This window comes from Heterodontus francisci, chromosome 4, assembly GCF_036365525.1.
Source record: "Heterodontus francisci isolate sHetFra1 chromosome 4, sHetFra1.hap1, whole genome shotgun sequence".
NCBI classification, from domain to species: domain Eukaryota; kingdom Metazoa; phylum Chordata; class Chondrichthyes; order Heterodontiformes; family Heterodontidae; genus Heterodontus; species Heterodontus francisci.
In genome coordinates this window covers 133,226,697-133,248,120 of record NC_090374.1, presented here as the reverse complement: position 1 = coordinate 133,248,120, position 21,424 = coordinate 133,226,697, and the positions used below count along the sequence as shown (strand labels likewise).

The 21,424-nt window shown below is 44.9% G+C and overlaps 1 protein-coding gene across 1 annotated transcript in view; it reads right to left on the bottom strand.

Annotated features, from left to right (window-relative positions):
* LOC137369253 (fibrillin-2-like) overlaps window positions 1–21,424 on the bottom strand; it is a 496,406-nt gene that overhangs the window by 51,322 nt on the left and 423,660 nt on the right. The window contains exons 53-56 of the mRNA XM_068030179.1: window positions 21,217–21,336; window positions 13,682–13,804; window positions 5,788–5,919; window positions 3,489–3,614 (exon numbers count right to left, since the gene is read on the bottom strand). Of these exons, the coding sequence (XP_067886280.1) occupies window positions 3,489–3,614; window positions 5,788–5,919; window positions 13,682–13,804; window positions 21,217–21,336 (501 nt within the window). The remainder of the gene's footprint in view (window positions 1–3,488; window positions 3,615–5,787; window positions 5,920–13,681; window positions 13,805–21,216; window positions 21,337–21,424) is intronic.

Here is a 21,424-nt window from a genome sequence, read left to right as displayed (position 1 = left end):
AATAATTATTGTTCACTCTCTTTCCTCCAAGCTTCAATTTCAGTTATTTAGTGAGAGATATCCTCCTTTCTTTCCTCTCTTAGCACTTTACATTGATCGACTCCTCATCCTACATGAGCTAAAATTTTTTCTCAGCTCCCCTTGGCCTTTCTCTTTCAAATTCATTGCCCTCCTGTCAGCTCTAAGCTTATGTCTTCATATAAACTCTCATCACATTTATGGCCATCTCTTTAACCACACATCCTGTGGCCTTTCTACTCGGAAGGTCTCAATCACTGACCCAATTATCTCTGATCACTTCCTCATATCTGTCGCCACTCATATCCCCTCACTCTCCTTCAACCACATTCCTTCTGGACTTGCTTCTGAGAAAAAAAAACTTTCCCCAGCCACTTATAACCACACTCTCAAATTCTGTTCTGCATAGCCTTTGGCCCTCCATTCACTATGAGACCTCTGCAACTGTTGATTTGTTCAACTATTCCCTCACTAGCAGATTTGATGCCTTGACCCCAGCAAAACTTCTGGTTTCTGGTTTTCCCTTCTGGTAATGTCCCAAGCTTTGCTCCTTCAAACCCAAAGGGAGCAAACCTGACTGTACCTGATGCTCAACTGGCTTATCCATTCATTGTCAGATCTGGTTGGATCACATCATGCTGTTCTGTGCCTTGTTCTCCTCTGCCAAAATGATTCTCGGATCATCCTGGAGAGCAGAGATAATCTCTGTCTCTTTTCTTCTCCTACCAACTACCTCCTTAAGCCCCTCTCTCCTGACCCCCTCTAGGTTCCTCTCTAACAAGTGTGAAAAGCTCATGGATTGATACATGAGATAGAGACCATCCATTCAGCTGCCTCTGCTGCTACGATGCCTCACTTTGTTGGTGGTGCCCCCCTTGAGTCACTCTACTATGTTCCATTTCTTCGTAATTTTAAATCCCTCGATTAAATCGCCTTGTAATCTTGTCTGTTCAATGAAAACAGCCCCAATTTTTAAACTTTTTCCCTATTTATATTTCATCATAGCAGGCAGCATTCAAGTGAATATTTATTGTGTCCTTCTACTGCCCCAACAACCTTGCAATGACTCCATTCCTTTCCCTGGTCACTGTCTGATGTTGAACCCGACCGTTTGTAACCTATTCGACTGAGATGAGCTTCCAACTACATATCAGCTCCATCACCTAGACCATCTGCTTCAACCTCTGTAACATTGCCCGTCTCTGCCACAACTAAGTTTATTTGATGCTGAAACTCTCAGCCTTGTCTTTATTAACCCGAGACTTGACTATTGCAATGCTCTCCTGGTTGGCCTCTCATCGGCCACCCTCCATAAACTTGAACTCATCCAAACCTCTCCTGCCATATCCTAACTAGTGTGCAATCCATTCACCTCACCCTTATTTTTATTTTTTTTAGAGATACAGCACTGAAACAGGCCCTTCGGCCCACCGAGTCTGTGCCGACCAAGAACCACCCATTTATACTAACCCTACAGTAATCCCATATTCCCTACCACCTACCTACACAAGGGGCAATTTACAATGGCCAATTTACCTATCACCTGCAAGTCTTTGGCAGTGGGAGGAAATCAGAGCACCCGGTGAAAACCCACGCGGTCACAAGGAGAACTTACAAACTCCGCACAGGCAGTACCCAGAATTAAACCCGGGTCCCTGGAGCTGTGAGGCTGTGGTGCTAACCACTGCGCCGCCCACGCTAACTTACATTAGCTCCTATTCCAGCAACAACTTGATTTTAAAATTCTCATTCAAATTTCTCCATGGCCTTGTTTCTCCCTGTATCTGTAAACTCCTCTGTGCTCCTTTAATTCTGGCCCCTTGCGTATCCCCATTATTAATCATTCCAACATTGGTGACTGTGCCTTTCGCTAGCTGCTTCGGCCCAAGACTCTGGGTTCCCCTTCCTAGCCTCTCTACCTCTCTCTCTCCTCCTTAAAACTTACCTCTTTGACTAAGCCTTTAGTTATCCATCTTAATATCTCTTTAAGTAGCTTGGTGTCAAATTTTGTTTGATAACGCCATGGGGCATTTTCCTCGGTTAAAGGCGCCATATTAATGCAAGTTGTTGTTGATATATTTGCATAATACTTTACTGCTCTTTTAAATATGTTTTGAGATTCCCTCTTCCACACCCTCTCTAAAAACATATTTTTCTTATTTTCTTGTATTTTTGTTGTTCTTATCATATCTGGACACCCCATATGGGGGTGTTTGTTTCTCACCTCTTTATTATCATGACTTCTGAAAACTGAAGTAATCTCATTGTTATCTAGAATCCTGTGCCAATTTCTCTTTCTACTTTAGCTTAGATACCTCACTCCTCACCTTTCTAAAATCTGCCCTATTTTAAGCTGGTACCCTTAGTTTTGTACTTATTCTCTTTTTATTTGAACCTTAAGCCTGGCCTTCTGTTAAGAAGGTGGCTCACCACCACCTTCTAAAGGGCAATCAGGGATGGGCAATAAATGCATGCCCCGCACAAGGTCTTCTGGTATGTGAGAGAGAGAGAGAGATGCTTCTGGCTTCTGCACAGATAGAGTCTCTCTGAAACTTGTCTGTCTTGTCCAAGGGAAATTTCCAGCTTTCACAGAGAAGAACAGATGTTCACATGACTGTCTCAGTGTATTCTCTGGTGCCTTCTAATGAGATTCAAGTTTAGGCACCAGAATCTCTCTCTCAGGCCTCATGGTGTCAATGTTTACCCCTTGAGGGGTTCACTCTTTCAATGTTAATGTCCCATGATGGCGTTGAATGCCTTGCTAATGAAAGCAATCTCAGGTAGTTCAATCAATAGGGCAAGTCATTTTTTTGGGTAAAGGCTAATCAGACATGTGTCTCCATTTTTATGCCTTGGAATGTGAAAGGTGTTCAAATGCAAATGGTGGCAGCCATTTTTAGCTGTGGAAAAGTGTTTGTAAAAGTTGAATGTAATATTCCAACTTTCCTTTTTTTAAGTTTAATGTAGGTCTCCAATCGACAAATGAAAAATCCTTATTCATCATGTCACAACTTCACAACACTGTGCTTGTACCAAACAAGGCCAACGGCATACAAAGAGGCAAGAACAGCAACCACCAGTTTGCGACTTCATGTACCTCTTGCCACCCCTACATTGGGCGGGTAAGAATATGCATATTGGCTGCTTGATTATCAGAAGTGGAGCCCAGCCTGGGTTATGGCTTTGATGACAGTGGGTAAATCTTTTTTGTTGGTGAACCAAGACTTTGATTTGTCTCTTTTGTTTTGTCCAGTTTGATGGTGATGTAGTCAACATTTTTTGCTTTTATTTCCTAGATTCCAACATTGTCCTTTTTATTACTATTAATTGTAAATAAATTTTGATTGGGAAATTGATCCAACTTGATCGATAGTTTCAGAGGAATCTGTTCCCCTTAAGAACTGATATGTGGTTTAATCTACTGCTCAAAAGAATTAGGGCTCTGAAATATTCATGTAAATTGGTCTTACCAATGCACTCAGTGCCTGAGGGAGTTGCTCGGAATCCTTCACCACAGTCACATCTGTAACTACCAACGATATTTATACAGCGTCCATTTTCACAGATGCCCGGCTTACTCCAGCACTCATTGTCATCTAGAATTGGGCAAGATTCAAGGCAAATTTAAAAATAAAACCATCAAACTTATAACAAAACTATTTTGATTCCTTCACCTCCCGTACAAAAAAATGCTTGCATAAGTTACTTTTGGAGTCACTATTGAGCTTTTCAATATCTGCATAAATCTTGGGGCTTCTTTGACATAAAAGGGTGGAGTCGTACTGTGTGGTAATGGCAAACTGGTTAACACTTTTTAATAGAATTCCTGTTTGTTATTTGTTTTGTCAGTGGCAAAGGCAATAACCTATTCAAAGTACATAAGTTAAAATCATTTTAAAAAGCAAAGAATTTCGTATAAACATATTAGTACATTTGTCACTAATATCACAGTGTGATTTCAACCAAATAATATCAAGTTCAGCTACTTTAAAAAGATTTGTTGCAAATAAACACTGAACCATTTTGTTAATGACATTCAAAATTTAACAATGTAACAGACACAGTGGCCCGATATTAAAGTGGGGCGGGCACAGAATGTGCGTTCCCCGAAGCAGATGGCGAATCTGTCGATTTCACGGATATAGCGGCTCAGCTGATCTTAATGGCCAGGCCTCATTTCAATAAATTTTCCTGGAGTCCCATCTGAACCTGGTCAGATCCGTTATCTGGTCTAGTGCATGGGAATGGTCCCCAGATGCCAATTAAGGTTGGAAGCAGGGCTTCCTGAGGTGATTAGAGGGGTTCTGAGGCAGGTAGCTTTCTGGTTGCAATCAGGGTTGGGGAAACCAGAGCAAGAGTGGCCCACGGTTTCCTTGGCACTCTTGCTTCTCCTGGCCTACAAGATAACCTATAATTAAATTTGTGAAACTTAACTGCTAGCTCTCTTCTGGCTCCTGGCAGGCCAATGCCCAACTCACACCGCCGACCTGCTATTGCAGTCTACATATTTAAAGGGTCCCACTTCCTTCCTGAGGGTGTCCTGCTCACCTGCTCAAAGAGCTGATTACGATCTGGACATGGTAGGAAGGCAGTGGATCAGAGGAAATAAGTCACTGGCTTCATTTTAACAACTCCCACTCCCGGTTTCCGCAAGGCAATGGGAGTTAAAAATGAGTGCCAATGTGCCTGAAGATGGGATGAGGCACGTACTGCTCATACATGTCAAATGGTTGCGGGGATTACTTGAAATTGGTGCTGCCATCTCAATTATCATGAGTCAGGAGTGGAGACAACACGATCTTTTACTTGGACACCTGTTTGGAGCAGGGGATATATACAGTTATCTAATGGACACTGGCTGCCCAGAAGTTAAAATTGCCCTTTGACTTCATATGATAATGATCCAGAGGTGTACATGTCCGATTTCCTCCTACTCCACAATCCCTACCCTCACACCTATTGCTCCAGGTTAAAATCAGGTGCCCTTTTCATAAACACTTGGCCCGACTTTGGTTAATTCCAACTATAATTTTCCATACAGCTATTTTAAATACATGAATGAGCATGGGCTGGGATTAATGCCTGAAACTAGCACTTTCCAAATCAAGGTAGGGAACTTGTGCACTGTTGCAGTCCTATTATTGGCAGTACAAATTCCAACTCTCTTTTCTTTTGAGAAGTAGCAGCCAATTGGCCACAATAGTTGTCGTGTCGCTGTGCTGGAGTGAAGAATCAAAAAAATACTTAGCTGAGGCAAACAAAATTGTTGGCTTCCCCTTTACAGATCCTCCGGTCTGAGGGGATGGCCCTACAACTTTTAAAGCTCAATTCCCAAGGTTAGTCTTCTTTCCCAATAACTGCCCAGTGAAATCGCTGGAAAATGATGCGGAAAATCTAATAATGTCACTCCTGCCACCATTTGTACACTATTTAAATGCTCATTCCTATTTCAAATGGGAGCTTCCTATCCGCGGTGATACTGCCCTTGGAAATGCATGTTAAGCACACAAAGGGTAGAGACCTGAAGCTATGGATCTCTGCTTCTATTTCCCCTTCCTAACAATCTGAGAGTTGCCACATTTTTGGGCAATTACATTAGCTGAATATTCCCCCTTTAAACAGAGGTGCCTGTAACACAAGGTTACTAATTTTCTATGATGGTGAATTTTCCTGAGAGTCAGTCTTCAGAAGACTTCACTGCAATGATTCACAAAGTGACATAATTCAACCCACATTTATGTCTTTTGCAGTTAGTCAAAAAAGTCTTACCCACACAACCATCTTCGTCGGGTCTGCGGACCATTCCAGGTGGGCAGATACACATAAAGGTACCAATCAGGTTTTTGCACATCATGCCTCTGGATTCACAGTCTTGGAGCTCCTGAGCGCATTCATCGAGGTCTGTGATGAAACAAGAAAATGGAAAGCAGGTTCACACAATGAGGCAATGTAAAGTAAATTCCAGATTTTGGGTGATCTAACATACCAATTATTAAAAAATATGGATTAAAAGATAGAAAATAAAGAGAAAAAAAGATTTGTACATTTCTAAGTCAGCATAATTTTTGCTGCCTGCTGCTGCAACCAGCAAATTATATTGAAAGTCAAAAGCACAAAAAAGTAGATAGCACATTATGACAATGTTGTTTGGTTTCTCTAGGGGCACATGCCATTAATAGACTGCAGGCTTTGGGGCATGATCTGGAGGCCTTCTACCCGACCCGAACCTGACGGGACTCGACGACGTGTCGGGTTCGGGCCCATCTTCAGGGCACGGCTTTCAGACTTGGGTTGGGTCAGGCCGAGTCCAGGTCGAGTCGGATCGGATCGGGCTGGACACACATGGTAAGTGCTCTGCTGGTAAGTATTGAAATTAAAAAACTTACCTGAGTTGGGAGTCCGGAAACTGAGTCTGAGCAGTGAGTGAGTGATGTCACTGTGACATCATCGCGCATGCGCTGCAGCTTCGTGGAGCTTCCCAGTCAGAAGGTAAGTAAAGGGATGGTCAGGTCAGGCTTGGGTCGGGTCGAGTCAGGGCGGGTTCGGGTCAGGTTGGGCTTGGAGCAAAATCGGAGGGACTCAGGCCGGGTCAGGCTCGGGTCCACTGTGGTTCGGTCGGGTTCGGGTCAGGTTCTTTTTTCCTGACCTGAGCAGGCCTTTAGCGTGATCTGCTGAAATGTTTGTTGATGTATAAATAAAACTAGTGGCTGGAAACCCCCATACTTCTTAAGAAAATAGTCTGAGTGCACTGAGGTACATTAGATTTTGATTAGGATTAGATTTGGGTCGCACTTGACCTATATTCTGAATGCCAGGCTAGAGTATAGAAACAAGCAAAAAGTTAGATTGGTTAAGTTAGAATCCATAAAAATAAAAAGATATGCAGTCTGTGAAGTTTGGTTATTCGGCTGGCTTCATGCTGAATTCAGTGGTCCTGAAGCTTTTAGTTTGAAGAGGTAGATGACTGGTTTAATAAGTCTCATGGAGATAGCGATGCTGATGATTTCCTTCAACGGGGTTTTGGATTGTAGCTGATGTATGCAAATGTAGTCAGTCAACAAGCAGGATTTGAAAGCTTTCAAACTGGAATGGAAAGAGAAGGACCATCCACTTAGGGTCTGCTCATGTCAAAGACCAGTTGCTTCTCCTTTGTTGCACTGAAAAAAAAAAGCCCAAAACGACAGATGGGGAAGGGCTTGTCACATGACAGTCACTCAGTCATTCATTCAAACATAGCAGTTAGCAGTATTTCTCTGCTTGCTGAGAAAACAGGTAGTTCCGTTAAACTTCCTGGCTCTTGGTTTTTGCTAGGAAATTAGCATACATTTTGTCTCTCTCCTCATGAGCATTGCAGTATCGGATACAATGCTGCAAATTAGGTGATCATCTTCAGCTTAAAGGATGACTTTTGCTGGCAGTTTGTCTTTTAAAAAAATACAAATTCAGACCTCCAGCCAATGGACAAAAGAAAATTATCTTTCAACAAAACATTGGCATAACAACTCCCCACCATGTGAAATGAAATGTGACAAGAGGTACATTTCATTATGGGGTCACAAATTTAAAAAAAACCTACACATACACTCATCAGTCTCACTGTCATGGCCATATTCTAGACTATTTTTCATCTGGGATTGTGCACAAACACAACTGGGGATCTCCTACTGCTCTGACTGGGCTCAATCAGCTTGTGTTCCAGCATACACTGAATTTCCTTTTGTATTTCTACAATATCTTCCTTTTCCAGTGTCTCTATATCATTGAACTCAACCCTGGATTCAAAGTTGTTCATAACTTTATGAAGATCATCCAGTGCTTTTTGTACATGTTTTTTCCCGTGCTCATCCAGCCTGGCCCACAATTCCTCCTCAGTTAGGATACTTGACTTGCAGTCACCACCACCATCACCACCCTCCAAATTAGCCACAAAAACCTTTTTGGTCTTATGGTTTTCCTTTGGCTTATGAGCTTTTCTGTGTCTCCATTCCAAATTTAAGTCTTTAATTTCTAGACCTTCAGTCTGAATTTCCTCCCAAACATGGGTTGGTTTCCTGGGACCTAGGCGATAGGGATTTTGTTTTATGGAAGGGGTCTCTCCTACGTCTACATCGTGTAGGGTTAGGGTTGTGCATCCTGGTTTGTCCTTGCAGATCCCTTTAAATGCTGTAAGCAGCCTTGTTAGGTCTCCTCTCTGTTCTGCGTTTAAATAGCAGAGTACAGTGTCTAATTTCCCTAACATTTCAATGTTAGCTAGTTGGATGGCAGGGGACTCGATTTGGGAATCCTCCAGGCCTTCTTCTAACTCATCCTCACTGTCCTGTTCACCCTCCTCTTTCCTGACTGCCTGACAGACTTGTGCTTATTTGTCCCCTTCCCGGCTGTGATAAAATTTTATCATATTGATGTGGCACAGCCTTTGTTTTATCCTATGATCTGGGGTGTCAGTTATATAATTCACTTGGCTAATTCTCTTTACTAATCTGTATGGGCCACTGAACCGGGCTTTCAATGATTCTCCCTGTAATGGTAATAGCACTAATACATGGTCTCCGGGCTGAAACGTTCTGGCCGTAGCATGTTTATCCACCTGCCTTTTCATAGCTGTCTGGGAGGTTTTTAAGTGGTCTTGAGCCACTGCAGAGGCTCTCATGAGCCTTTCTCAGAACATGGAGATATAGTCTAAACAGGGAAGATTATCTCTGTGTTGCAAAAGCCTCTCCTTGATTAGCTTTAGAGGACCTCTCACCTCGTGTCCATAAACTAATTCAAAGGGACTAAAGCTAGTGCATTCATTAGGTGAGTCCCTGGTAAAAAACAGAAGAAATCCAGCCCATGTCTCAATCATAGGGGTACTCATAGCAGTATGCCCTGATCATTGTGTTTAGGGTCTGGTGGTACTGCTCCAAAGCCTCTTATGGCTGTGGGTGGTAGGCTGAGGACTTTAGCTGGGTTATGCCCAGATTACCCATGACCGTTTGAAAAATACTGGACGTAAAATTTGTGCCCTGATCCGACTGGATCTCAGCAAGCAGCCCATATCGGGTGAAAAACTGGGTTAGCCCCCCCCACCACTACCTTGACAGAGATAGTTCTTAGAGGGATAGCCTCTTGTCATGCAGACCCCCAGCTGCCAAGAATGAGGCACATTAATTTTGTCATATGAACATTGATTTGAAAACTGTTGAAGTGAAGAAAGGACTTGTTTTAAAAAAAAAATCACCAGGCCCTTGGCTGGAAAGACATTTGCATATTAACAGATGGTGCTTGTGGAGCCAAAGGGGTTACTTCCCTTATCCAATTTAACCTACAATGGACTTTGAGCACCAGACATTGAAGGTGAGGGAGCTTAAATTTCAAGATGACTGCTGGGATGGGCGAAACCACAAACAGACATGGTCAGACCAGCTGGTCACGTGACTAGCTTGCTTGGCAACCTGGTTTTTCTGAATTGTACAAAGAGTTTTGAAGAGAGACTGCAGTATGCTCCTGGACTGAAGAAGACCTCTCCTGTCTGACTCGCCCTCTCTTTCTCACAGAACTCCAAATCCACTGAAGACACCTGAACCCCAAGAGAGAAAGGTCTCCTACAGCGAACAAGGTCTAAGAAGAATACTGAGCCCCAACAAAGAGCAAGATCTACCTACAATCAAGGACTCTACAGTGAGCTTGAAGAATTGTAACAAAAACCCTCTTCAGAGATTGCCTCAAACTTTTCCACTTTATTTTTCTTCTGCTTTTTTCTGTCTCTATCTGCATGTGTATCGCGTATGCATGCTAGCGTAGGCACATCGTGTTTCCATAGGTGTTAAACAAATTAGAGTTTAAGTTTAAATAAAGTTCAACCTTTTTTCTTTAAACCTAAGAATACCTGTTTGGCTCGTTTCTTTGTCTTATAATTGGAAGTTAGTGAACAAGGATTCACTAAAGGGGAGCTAAAAACACAGTGTGTTAAAAATTAAACCCCGTTACAGTAAGACCAGGTAAAGGCCGAGAGGGAACCCTGGACCCCTTTCTCACTGGGTCATAACACTCTGGAAATTGGGTAGCCACATCCATAATGGTGAGAAGATACTGGTAGCCCCCCTTTGTTTTTGGCAGGGGTCCCACACAATCTACCAGCACTCTGCTAAATGGTTCCCCAAAAGCTGGTATGGGAATTAGGGGTGCAGGTTTTATTGTAGGTTGAGGCTTCTTCACAACCTGGCAAGTCTTACAGAACTCCACCACGTCCTTGCAGAGTTGTGGCCAGTGAAAATGCTGTCTGATGCGGGCTTGGGTTTTTCTGATACTGATATATCCAGTCATTAAAATCTCGTGGGCTATTCTCAATATTTTCCTACAGTACTTCAGTGGCACCCCTACCTGTTGAACCACTGTCCACTCTTCTACTGTAGGTCTGTGAGGAGTTGTCCACTTCCTCATCAGCACCTCATCCTTTTAATAGTAGCACTCTGGGACTTCCTCTGCTTCAGCTTCAGTTTTTGCAGTCTGTGCTAACTTCTTTAACCCTGGGTCAGCTTGCTGAGCCTCAACCAAGGAAGATTTGTTTAACCCAACCTCTGGATCCTCTAACTTCCCAAAGAAGGTTTCAGATAAACAGACAGTTCGGTCATCCGTCTGCAGTGCCAGTTCAGCATCCTCTGACAGAGCTTGTTTGGCCACGGACCGGGTAACCACGCAGTCAGAAAAAATGCCAGGGACCTTTTCCTGTAACTGTTCTGTCTCCCGGACCTCTTTTGGTGTCTAAAACCACTGGGAAAGCTACCACCTTCGCCCCCGCTAAATCATTACCCAGCAGCAGGTCAGCCCCGTCCACAGGTAAACTAGGGACAATCCCCACGGTTACCGGTCCTGAAACAAGGTGGCACGCCAGGTGCACCCGGTATAAAGGTATGGACATACAGTTTCCTCTGATACCGTTTACTAGCACTCTAGAATTCAATGCACTCTCTGGGGGAAAGGTCATGCCCTTTCCTGGCAGAAGGAATTGGGTGGCCCCTGTATTCCTAAGTATTACTATGGGCTTACTTGCCTCACTCAAGGGGTATGGGTCACTTTTCCTCTGGATACAAAATCCTGGTAACTCTCAGGGATTTTGTTATGTTTTCCCACACTCTGAATGGTAGGTTTACTGGGTTTTACTGTCGCAGTTAAAGCCACAGCCTGGTCTGGTGTGCTTTCCATCAGGGCCTCTTTGCCTGCGCTGGTCTGGTGTACCCTGACTAAACCTATGGGTTTTCTCTGTAACTTCCAGCAGTCAGCTCAAAGGTGACCTTCTTTGTTGCAATGGAAACATACAGGCTTTTGGGCATTGCTCTTGGTCTAAGCACCTTCCTTTTTGGCCTGAGGAAGGGCCCCCTGTGTTTCCAGCTTTTCCTTCTCACCTATGGCTGCTCATCCTCCTATCACTCTCCCACCATCTCTCCTTTTCAGGTTTTTGGAGGTGACTAGGGAAGGGTTCCCCATGTGGCAAGGACTTATGAATAAATGTATAATCATCAGCCAGGATTGCTTCCTGTCTGGCTCTTGGAACCTTTTGTTCTTCCACGTGGTTTCTTATGGAAAGGAGAAGCGACTTTTTGAACTCCTCGAGGAGGATCACCTCTCTGAGGTTTTCAAAGGTGGACTCTATCTTAAGTGCCCTTATCTATTGGTTGAAAGCGAGTTGCTTAACTCTTTATAACTCGATGCAAGTTTGTTCCGGCTGCTTTTGGAGAGTTCAGAACGTTTGGTGGTATGCCTCCGGTACTAGCTCATATGCGCCCAGGATAGCAGTATTAGTCATGTCATAATCTGATAAACTGTCATCAAGCGACAGTGAATAAAGCTCATGGGCTTTTCCTGTTAGTTTGCTTTGCAATAACAGTGTCCAGCTGTCTACCGACCCAACTGTTTTGCAAGCTTGTCAAAGAGATGAAAAATGCTTTCACAGCCCCCTCACTGAACTTTGGAATCAAATGGGAGAAATTTAAGAGCTCAGCACCTGGTCCTGAGCTAGGGGTAACTCCATCAGTAATGGTGCCTTCACTGGGTACATCGGGTCTTCCCCTATTCAGTTCGAGCTACCTTAACTTGAATTCCGTCTCTTCCTTCCATTCCTGGAATTGTGTTTCTTTCTCCCTTTCCTGTAATTCTCACTCCTCTTCCTCTCTCTGGAAAGCTCTTTCTTTTTCTTCGAATTATAATTCTAATTTCCTCTGTTGTAGTTGTATCTAAGCTAATGTTACTTTGTTTCAGATTCTATGCCTGTTTCCACTTCTTCAGTGTCAATTTTAATATGGTTGGTAGATGGTAGTCTCTAACTACCCAGCTACATTCCTCAACTCTTCAACAGATAGGGCTTTTAACCTGGCCCAAGTTACTTCACTCTGTTCTAGGAAGTTACTGGCCTTGAATGTGGACATTTTAGCACTCTAGCACTGAAAACCACATGAAAACCTGTATTGAAGTTTTTAAATTATTGCGAGGTATCAATCTGGTTTTCTGCTTCCAATTTACCATTCATCTTTGGGCTTGATCCCAGACGTGAGCCTCCAGATTTCTGTTATGGTCAAGTGAGGAGAGGTCGAAGGGCTTCCCTCTTTTCCCACTCCTTGTTTGACCACAACAGTTTTAATTCTTTTTAAAAGGGGATGTATTGGCCAATTTAGTAAATGTTTGATTACTTACATGCTATGATCATAACAAGAACCAATTGGACAGGTTTTCTTGAGTTAACAAAGAAAGAGGCTAACTTTATTGTACTTAAACCGAACTATAAAAATAATAAACAATGTGACAACTTTCACTCTCACACATACACCACAAGTTTACACACTCACAAATAGATTACAGAGTACGGAAAGGTAGATTGTTTGCGTTAGAGTCCATAAAAACAAAAAGGTACACAGTCTGTGAAGTTTGATGATTCGGCTGGTTTCTAGCTGAATTCAGTGGTCCTGAGGCTTTTAGCTTGAAGAGGTAGATGACTGGTTTGATGAGTCTCGGAGATAGCGATGCAGATGATTTCCTCCAACGGGGTCTTGGATTGTAGCCAAGTATGTAAAGGTGGTCAGTCAACAGGGAGTATTTGAAAGCTTTCAAACTGGAATGGAGAGAGAGAGGGACCCCCATTTAGGGTCTGCTCATGTCAGAATCCAGTTGCTTCTCCTTTGAAGAGAAAAAAAAGCCCAAAACCACAGATGGGGAGGGCTTGTCACATGACAGTCACTCAGTCATTCAAACATAGCAGTTAGCAGTAGTTCTCTGCTTACTGAGAGAACAGGTAGTTCCTTTAAACTTCCTGGGTCTTCGTTCTTTCTGGGATATTAGCAGACGTTATGTCTCTCTCCTCACAAGAATTGCAGTGTAGGATACAGTGTTGCAAATTAGTTGATCATCTTAAGCTGAAAGGATGACTTTGCTGGCAGCTTGTCTTTTAAAAAGTCTATTAAAAAAAATACAAATCCAAATCTCCAGCCAGTGGACCAAAGAAAATTATCATTCAACAAAAAACATTGCATAACAGAATAAATATGGGATAATCTGCATTGATATACAAGACTGTAGTTTATGTGTCTAGCCCTAATCACGTAAGTCCTGGTGGTCATATCCTGTATGAGTCTTATGCTTTTCAACTTGCAGACAGTTACAGCTGTCTCTGTTCTCTGACATTTGTCCTCACCTCTGCACATCTTCCTGTCTTCCCTCAAAGTATAACCAGTAGGACATGTACATTCATAGGAACCAAAGGTGTTAATGCAGCGGAATGCACACAGAAGTGGGTTCAGGGCACATTCATTTATGTCTGAATAGAAAAGGAAACAACAAGATAGAAATTAGGGCACTTCAAAAGCATTTCATTTTTTCAGCTACTGGTACGGTGGATTCCCACGTTTCAGAATTACAAACTGTTCAGTCTAAGTCTGAGTAGGTCCAAGGTAACTGTCAGAAAACAACAAATAACCAATAATCATAATGAAATTTCACTTCCCATATTGTGTCTGTGCTACAGGTAGACAAGTTACTGGGCAATTCAGCAATTTGAAAGCCCTTTTACATTAAAGGGTGCAGTGGACAGCTGATGCAGATTTTCTCTTCAACTGAATTATTAAACTGAATTAAACTGAATAAATTTAAACTACGTGACCGTAGAGCACTGACAGCATCTTACACCCAAAAGAGTATGGACCGACAAATCTGTCACCATGCCTCTGATTACACAAGCTAAACAAGGGGGCAATTCCTGCATATTTGCATGTGTCAGGTTTGCAAATCACATAATGGATCCCAGCTGGCCCCAGAGACAAGCACTTGAAAACATATCTAAAGGGGGTGAATACTATAAGAGGTCACTAATCCTGGACAGGAGGAGAAAAAAAAAGGGTTTAATTTTTTTAGGGTTCCTTTCAACTGTGTAGTGTGAACTTTCTTCTGCAAAATAAACTTGCTGCACAATTTTTCTTTTGTCTTGGAGAGGGATTTTGGCCATTAGTAATGAGCTATAGCCAATTGAAAGTATTTTTTTTCTCTACACTCTAATGCTAGTGGTTCAAACTCAGCCTGCATAGGTTTGGACACTCATTCTTCTAATCTCGATTCACTGCCAAAAATAGAAAATGTTTATGAGAACTAACTTTTACTACAAACAATGACCCATTACAACTAACCCAAAGGAAAGACCAGCTCTGCATCTTTTTAAAACTTTATGAAGAATCAACAGAGTGTGACTTAATTGCTCCAAAGGACTGTATTGCATAAAAAGTACTTTATCAGAACATGCACATGATTATATATGAATAAATGTTTATCACCTCAAGAGGTAAAGTGACATTCTTTATAAAACCTAAAGATTATTCAAAACTAGCAAAAAATGCCTTCCTTACTCATATATATCTGTTGGAATATTTAATATATATTTCATTATGCTTAATCCTTCTCTCTAGTAAATGGTCACAACAATTTTTGATCCTAGAATTGTCAGTACTTCAAAGAGTAGCCTCAAAGTTACTTTCGCCATGATGAGCGAGTGACGGTCAGGGAGGGAGTTAAACCTTCAAATGTCAAAATACTGAAACTCAACCCCAACCTGTCGCACTCACACCCATTGCTTGTTTTACAGTGGCAAGTTTCTGGAGTCTGAGTGTCACATCGGGTGATGAATACTTTATTAATTGCCTTCCACAGTGCAATTGGGAGCCGATTTAAAACTCACTGTTGATGAGCAGGTTTTCCAGGGGACGGGAAACAGCAGTGAAAGGAAGTTGAGAGCTGCTGACTGCATAAGCTAAGTAGCTTTTCCAGCATTCCTTGTGAGCCAGCAGGAGAAGGAATGCCATAGTCTGGCCCCTCAAGGAAACCTTTGGGATGGAATTTTATGCCCTTCCCCGGGAGTGCGCTAGAGGCGGGGAGGGTGTAAAATCGGGTGGGATGGCACGGGGTGCCCTGCCCATTGCCTCCCCCCAATTAATGCCCACTTAAGTGCCTCTGTCCACTGTTGCTAGTATTTTAGCAGCAGCAGCCAATGGACACTTCGCCATCTGGGGAGGCCATCCAGTTAAACCTGATGGCCGGGTTGTGGGGGGGGAGTGCAGGTGGGGGGGCACCTTCTGATTGGGCACCCTGTGCCCCACGGAGGGCCCCCAACAGCGGCACAGGTCACCCCCACTGGAACACCATCCCCCTGCCCTCGCGATTGACACCCCTCCCCTTTGCTGGTGCCTGGCTTATTGGCCTCGGTGCGCCCAACCTCACTTGCCTTATTCTGCTGCCTCCCTCCAATTGGCCGGCAGCTTTTGAAGGTGGGACATCCTGCCTCAGAGGGGCAGAAGCCATGATCTCAGGTAGTTAATTGCCTGGGAACCATAAAATACAGTCGTGGCTTCCAGGGTCAGTGGAGGCAGGCTAGCCCCCAACTTACAGCCGGTGGACAGGGCCACCACCTCGTAAAATCCCGGTTATGATTTCTGAGTTCCCCTTTCCAGCTGTGATGTCCTCTCTTCCTCAAGTCATGATCACTCACCTTCCCCCATCCAGCCTCGATCACCAACCATCCCACCCAGCCTGGGCTGGTAAAACATGGAGGGCTAAATTTAGTCATCCTGCTGCTGGCAGTGGCAGCGGGACCAGAAATAGGGGCGCTGTTCCCGATTGTGACGTGGTCGGCCACCCCACTGCGATCATGTGGCGGGCGGCCGTTTTACGTATTGGAGACGCCGAGCAACCCCCCCCACAATCAAGCAGCAGGGGTGGGAGGCAAGACGCCGAATACAGCGTCAGATCACCTGAAGCAGGTGCAGGGTCCATACTTAAAGGCCTACCAGCCCTGCATTCACTCCTGCCTGCTTTAAAAGAGTGCCTGCAAGTGTGACATTTGCTAACCCAGGACCCCTTCTGCTGCCTGATAGTCAACCTGCACCTGAGCCTGCAGCAACCATGGCAGAAGGAAGACACTGGGTGGCCCCTTGGTTTAGCAATGCCTCCCTTGAGATACTCCTCCAGGCTGCAAGGAAAAGAAGGGGGGGATCCTCTTCCCCAGTGATGGCAATAAGAGGTCCTCTAGCCTAATCAAGCAAGCCTGAATGGAGATCACTGAGGAAGTAAGCAGCTGTAGGGTCACCCCCTGGACATGGGTTCAGTGCCGCAAGAGGGTCAACGACCATCTTCGTTCCACCAAGGTGATTTCTCCTTACCTCCCTCCTTTTTAGAGCTTGCATGTGGCTACGTGGGAGGAAGTGGGAAATGGGGAGGGAGGTAACACAAAATTGTGGGCAAGGGGGGGTTAAGCATTAACTCATCCTGACAGATGCATGGCTGAATCTTCGTCACAGGCCACACTCTTTCACAGTTCACCCCCATTAACTACTTTGAGAGCTGATGGGAGGATGTGTTCTGTCGGAAACGCCAGTAGCGGATGAGGGGCTGACACTAGCAGAGCTATCATGTTGATCTCTCTGCAAGGTATGACTATCTCCCTCTTTCCACTTGCAGGACAACAGGGCCCGTAACAGGATGGAGACATCCTGGATTGGCAGAGGGATGCTAGACATCAGGCCTCTTTCCACAGGTGAGGAGGAGGCACTAGAGCTGGTGGGAACACAGGGCGGCTGCCCGATAGCGGACGGTGAGACTCGAGTCTCCACACTAGAGAGCGAGGATTGACTTCCATCGACACACAGTTCACTTATGGAGGCCTCCATGATCTGCTAATCATAATCCACACGTTTGTGTTCTCTCATGCAGGTCGCCATCCACAGGAGACTCCGGTGGAAGGGGGGCAAAATTCCACCTCTGCGGAGGATCAGAAGTCGGAGGAAGCACTTTCCCATGATTCTCTTGCACCTTCCACCAGTGCAGATACTTTCACCTTGGTGGGTTTCCGCTCAGCTGTAGAATCAGGGTCACAAGCTGGTGAGAGCACGGCACTTGCACCCAAACAGCTGACTGAGGCTGAGACAGACGAGGCCTCTGATTGTAGAAGAACTGTAAGTTGCCAGGCTCAAGCTGAGCCCCAGGCTGATGACGAGCCTCTGGTTTTGACAGCACAGGGTATGCTGGAGTTGCAGAGAGAGGTAAGGCAATATCTGGCGGAGATGCCAGAGGCAATGCGAAGCTATGAGCGGACAATGGAGGAGTCCATCCATGCCATGACTGCTGCCATGTCCCAGGCATGTGAGTGCATAGATTTGTCCATTGAGAGGTTGGTGACCCTCATGGAGAGCCATATTCCACAGATGCATGCAGACCTGCACGCATCGCCTTGGTCATGAGCTCGATGCAGCAGCGGCAAGGTGAGAGAAGAACTAGGCGCTTGGAATCGTCTCCCGCTCCTTGTCCGTCTCTGCTGAACGGGGAGGTTCAAGCAAGCCTTGAAAGGGAGAAGAAGAGGCTGACCTCCACAGCTGGGGGCGCCCCTCAGGGTGCTATGAGTGTGGACATCGGCTCCTCAGCCCCTCTGCCAGTGAGCCCAGCTCCAGCAGCTGCGATGCCAGAGGACACTCCTGCACCAGGGCAGGAAACACTTGGGCAACCAAAGCCTTCCAGGGCTGAGGCAGCCAGAGGACGGCCGCCGACGTCATCACAGGCTAAGGGGCAGCCTGATCAGCAGCCTGCCTCCAGCCCAGCTGCTGTCGCTTCATGCTCTCCCTTCTCTGTGTCTTCTTCGTTGGTGGATTGAGGCTCAGGCATCTCATGTCCATGTAAGGTCTCTTTCCCCTCTGCAATGCTAGATTGTGCAGAGCACAGCAGACCACCACAGTGCACAAGACCCTCAATAGGGCATACTGCAGGGCTCCACCAGATCAATCGAGGCAGCGGAATCTTATCTTCAGCAGCCCAACGGCCTGTTGATGGTTGCTTGGGTGGAGCTATGGAAAGTGTTGTATCTCTCCTCTGCTACATTGCAAGGGTTCCTTACAGGCATGAGTAGCCATTTCTTCAAATGATATGGGTAGCCCTTGTCCCTGAGAATCCATCCCTGAAGGTGAGCAGGGGGTCTGAAAAGCTGTGGCATCTGGGACTGTCATAGTATGTAGGCATCATAGCTGCTGTCACTCTTGGTGGTGCTTCATTGGTCTTCATTGGCAGGCGCAGTTGCCTCCTGGCCCTCCCTCTGTCCAAGTCACCGCATTACGCCACAGGGGTCCAAAAAGACAGGGTTTATGAGACCCATGCCAGATGACCAATAGGCCTTCAGACTGCTGTCAAGGCCCTGTCCTGGCAACTGAGCTTTTGGCACTTCTCCCAGTGGACTCCCTGATACGCCTCAGTGCCAACATTTGCTGATAGCCAACCCTCTCATCCAGCAGTATGGGGATTTCACATAACAGTTTGGTCACCCAGTAGAGTCACCCAAACCCAGGCCCCCTCTCTTGCAGACCCAGAACCTCCTGTCAGAGAACTTGACACCTGGAACCCCCTGTCATAGACCCTCAGAACTGGAACCCCTGTCAGAGACCCCAAGACCCGGAATCCCTGACAGAGACCACAAGACTGGGAACCCTGTCAAAGGCCCCGAGACCCGGACCCCCCCCTCCTCGTAACACAGTCCGACACTGGCCTTCACAACCACCTCTTCTCCTAGGCAGTGCTGTTAATGACTGCTTTCCCATCGTGGCACTGAAGCCGTTCGCCTTGGTGCCGCCAGCTCATAACGGCTGTAAACTCGAAGGCATGCGAGTGTTGCCCGCTGTCCACTACATCACGAGCCCACAATTTATTTGAGGTTGATTAGATGCGAATTCATTACAATCGTCTGCTCGGCAATTTAAATGAGATTCCTGTCACATTGGGGCGGCAATGCCACCTTGGTGCTTTCCCCTGCCTCTGACTTCATCCAGAACCAAAGTCAGGACACTGGATTTCCAGGCAAATGGCTCCAATGCGATTCTCCGTTCCCCATGCCCTCTTTAAACGGCCGCATTAAATTCAGCCCCTGCAATGCAGTACTAAGCAACTCGCTGGTAAAGGGAAATGGAGAATCGGGACGCCACGACACCTGCAGCGGCCCACAGATAAGTGCTTCGGGGGGACCAGGGAGAGGTAATGATGGGTAGAGGGAGGGAAGTAGGTCAGAAAGTAGCAGTGGACAAAGGGAGGTAGCAATGGCACACAGGGTGGGGTGTGAGCAGTGACTGGCCCACATAATATGAATATGGTGTTTGGAAGAGCACTCCTGCTCCTTCCTGCTTCACATTCAAGTAAGTATATTTTAAACATTTACTGTGTTCATTGCAGTCTAACAGGTGGTCCCTTTAAGACCTAACTCAAGTTTCAGGTATGAGCACTGGTAGCACTGGTGGCACTGCTGGCTCATTTGAGCACACGTTTCCTGTCTGCTATATGGGAGGTTTAAGAGATTTGTTCAGCATTTAAAAAAACTTCTTTTGCCACATTTCTAGGCCATTGTGTCTTATGAGAACACTCACAGACTCATAGGACACACACAGAGCCATCTTGGCAACATGCTCTGTAAATGGTATCATCAGCAAATTAGCAAAATTCACTGGCATGGATTTCTTTACCACATCTTGAGAATTCCAGCAACAGGATTATAGACTGTTTTGGGCTTTCTTTCAGGCAGGGAGAGAGGAATAGTAGTGATTTCTTTACTACCATCATTTTATTGGCACGTATATCAACTGTGCTTACTAATGGAATATATATCGATATAGAAGCACATAGAAAAAGTACAGATTTAAAAGTGTGTTTATAAAGGTAAATTAATTGATTTGTGACTCCCAGTGGGGAACCACACACTCTGACATAGGGCTACAATATTCTATCATCAGTTCTCCAAACCCCTATTCCCTTCTCGCATGGGACCTTACTGGGACTTTGGGATCAGTGAACTTCACCCAACAAAGTACAGAACTGTAAATAATCTACCAGTCATCAGAAAAATTGGTGGCAGATAACAGAGGAGAAAACCACCTCCAGAAATGGTTCTGTATGCTGCCTGATGCACTGGAGTCATCTCATGTATCCTACAGGGCTGATTTTATAAAAAGACATGGGCACTTAATTGTAAGGGAGGAAAATGTGCCTGCAATTTCCTAATATGTGTTCTATGCAGGTTAGATTTCCTGCTGGGTATATGCACTTGATATTTTAGTTCTTACAGTAAAATTGCCAATTATAATATAATGCAAAGTTAAGGATAGATTCTTTGTCGGACTTGCTTCACCAAAATCTGGCAAAAACTGTCAGTAACCGTTCTGCTAACTGTCTGATCACTTCCAGTATTTTCCACTGGAAGTTCCTTTTGCTATATAACACAATCTTCCCAAAGACACTGCTATGCCTTTGATATTCTGTATTTGTATGGGGAATGGGGGAGGGAGATTTAAAAGTCAAAGGGTCAGAAAGTCTATGCAGTTGAGTACAGGACAACAATTTGAACAGACTCTAATGCTGACTTTTAAAGACAAATGCTTGATTTGTTTAGCCGGCACAGAGTGTTTGGAGACTTGCCATAGCTAACTTCTCCACTCAACTCAACACCCCCTGGCAGAGACCTGAAAGTTGCCCAAAAAATGCATATACCTCCTACCCCAGAAATTCTGCCAAGATGAGCCGAGCATTCTTGTGGATGATCGAAATCTGACCCCACCAAAAATGTTCCAGAATTCCGCAAAAGCAGAAAGTCCTTGAAAATGGTTTTAAATTTACTAATACAGCATATTGCCAACTGTAAACTGATCAATAAAAGTCACTTCTTACCTTCACAAGTCATCATTGGACCTGGCTCAAATCCTTCGTCACAACTGCATTCGAATCCACCAACTACATTGGTGCAAGTGCCATTGCCGCAGGGGTTGCCAATCGAGCATTCATCAGTGTCTGTTTTTTTGGGGAAAGCAACACATTATGTGCATTTTGAGAAAATGAGCTTCGATTTTTAGTGAGAATACTTTGAACCACTGTGCAC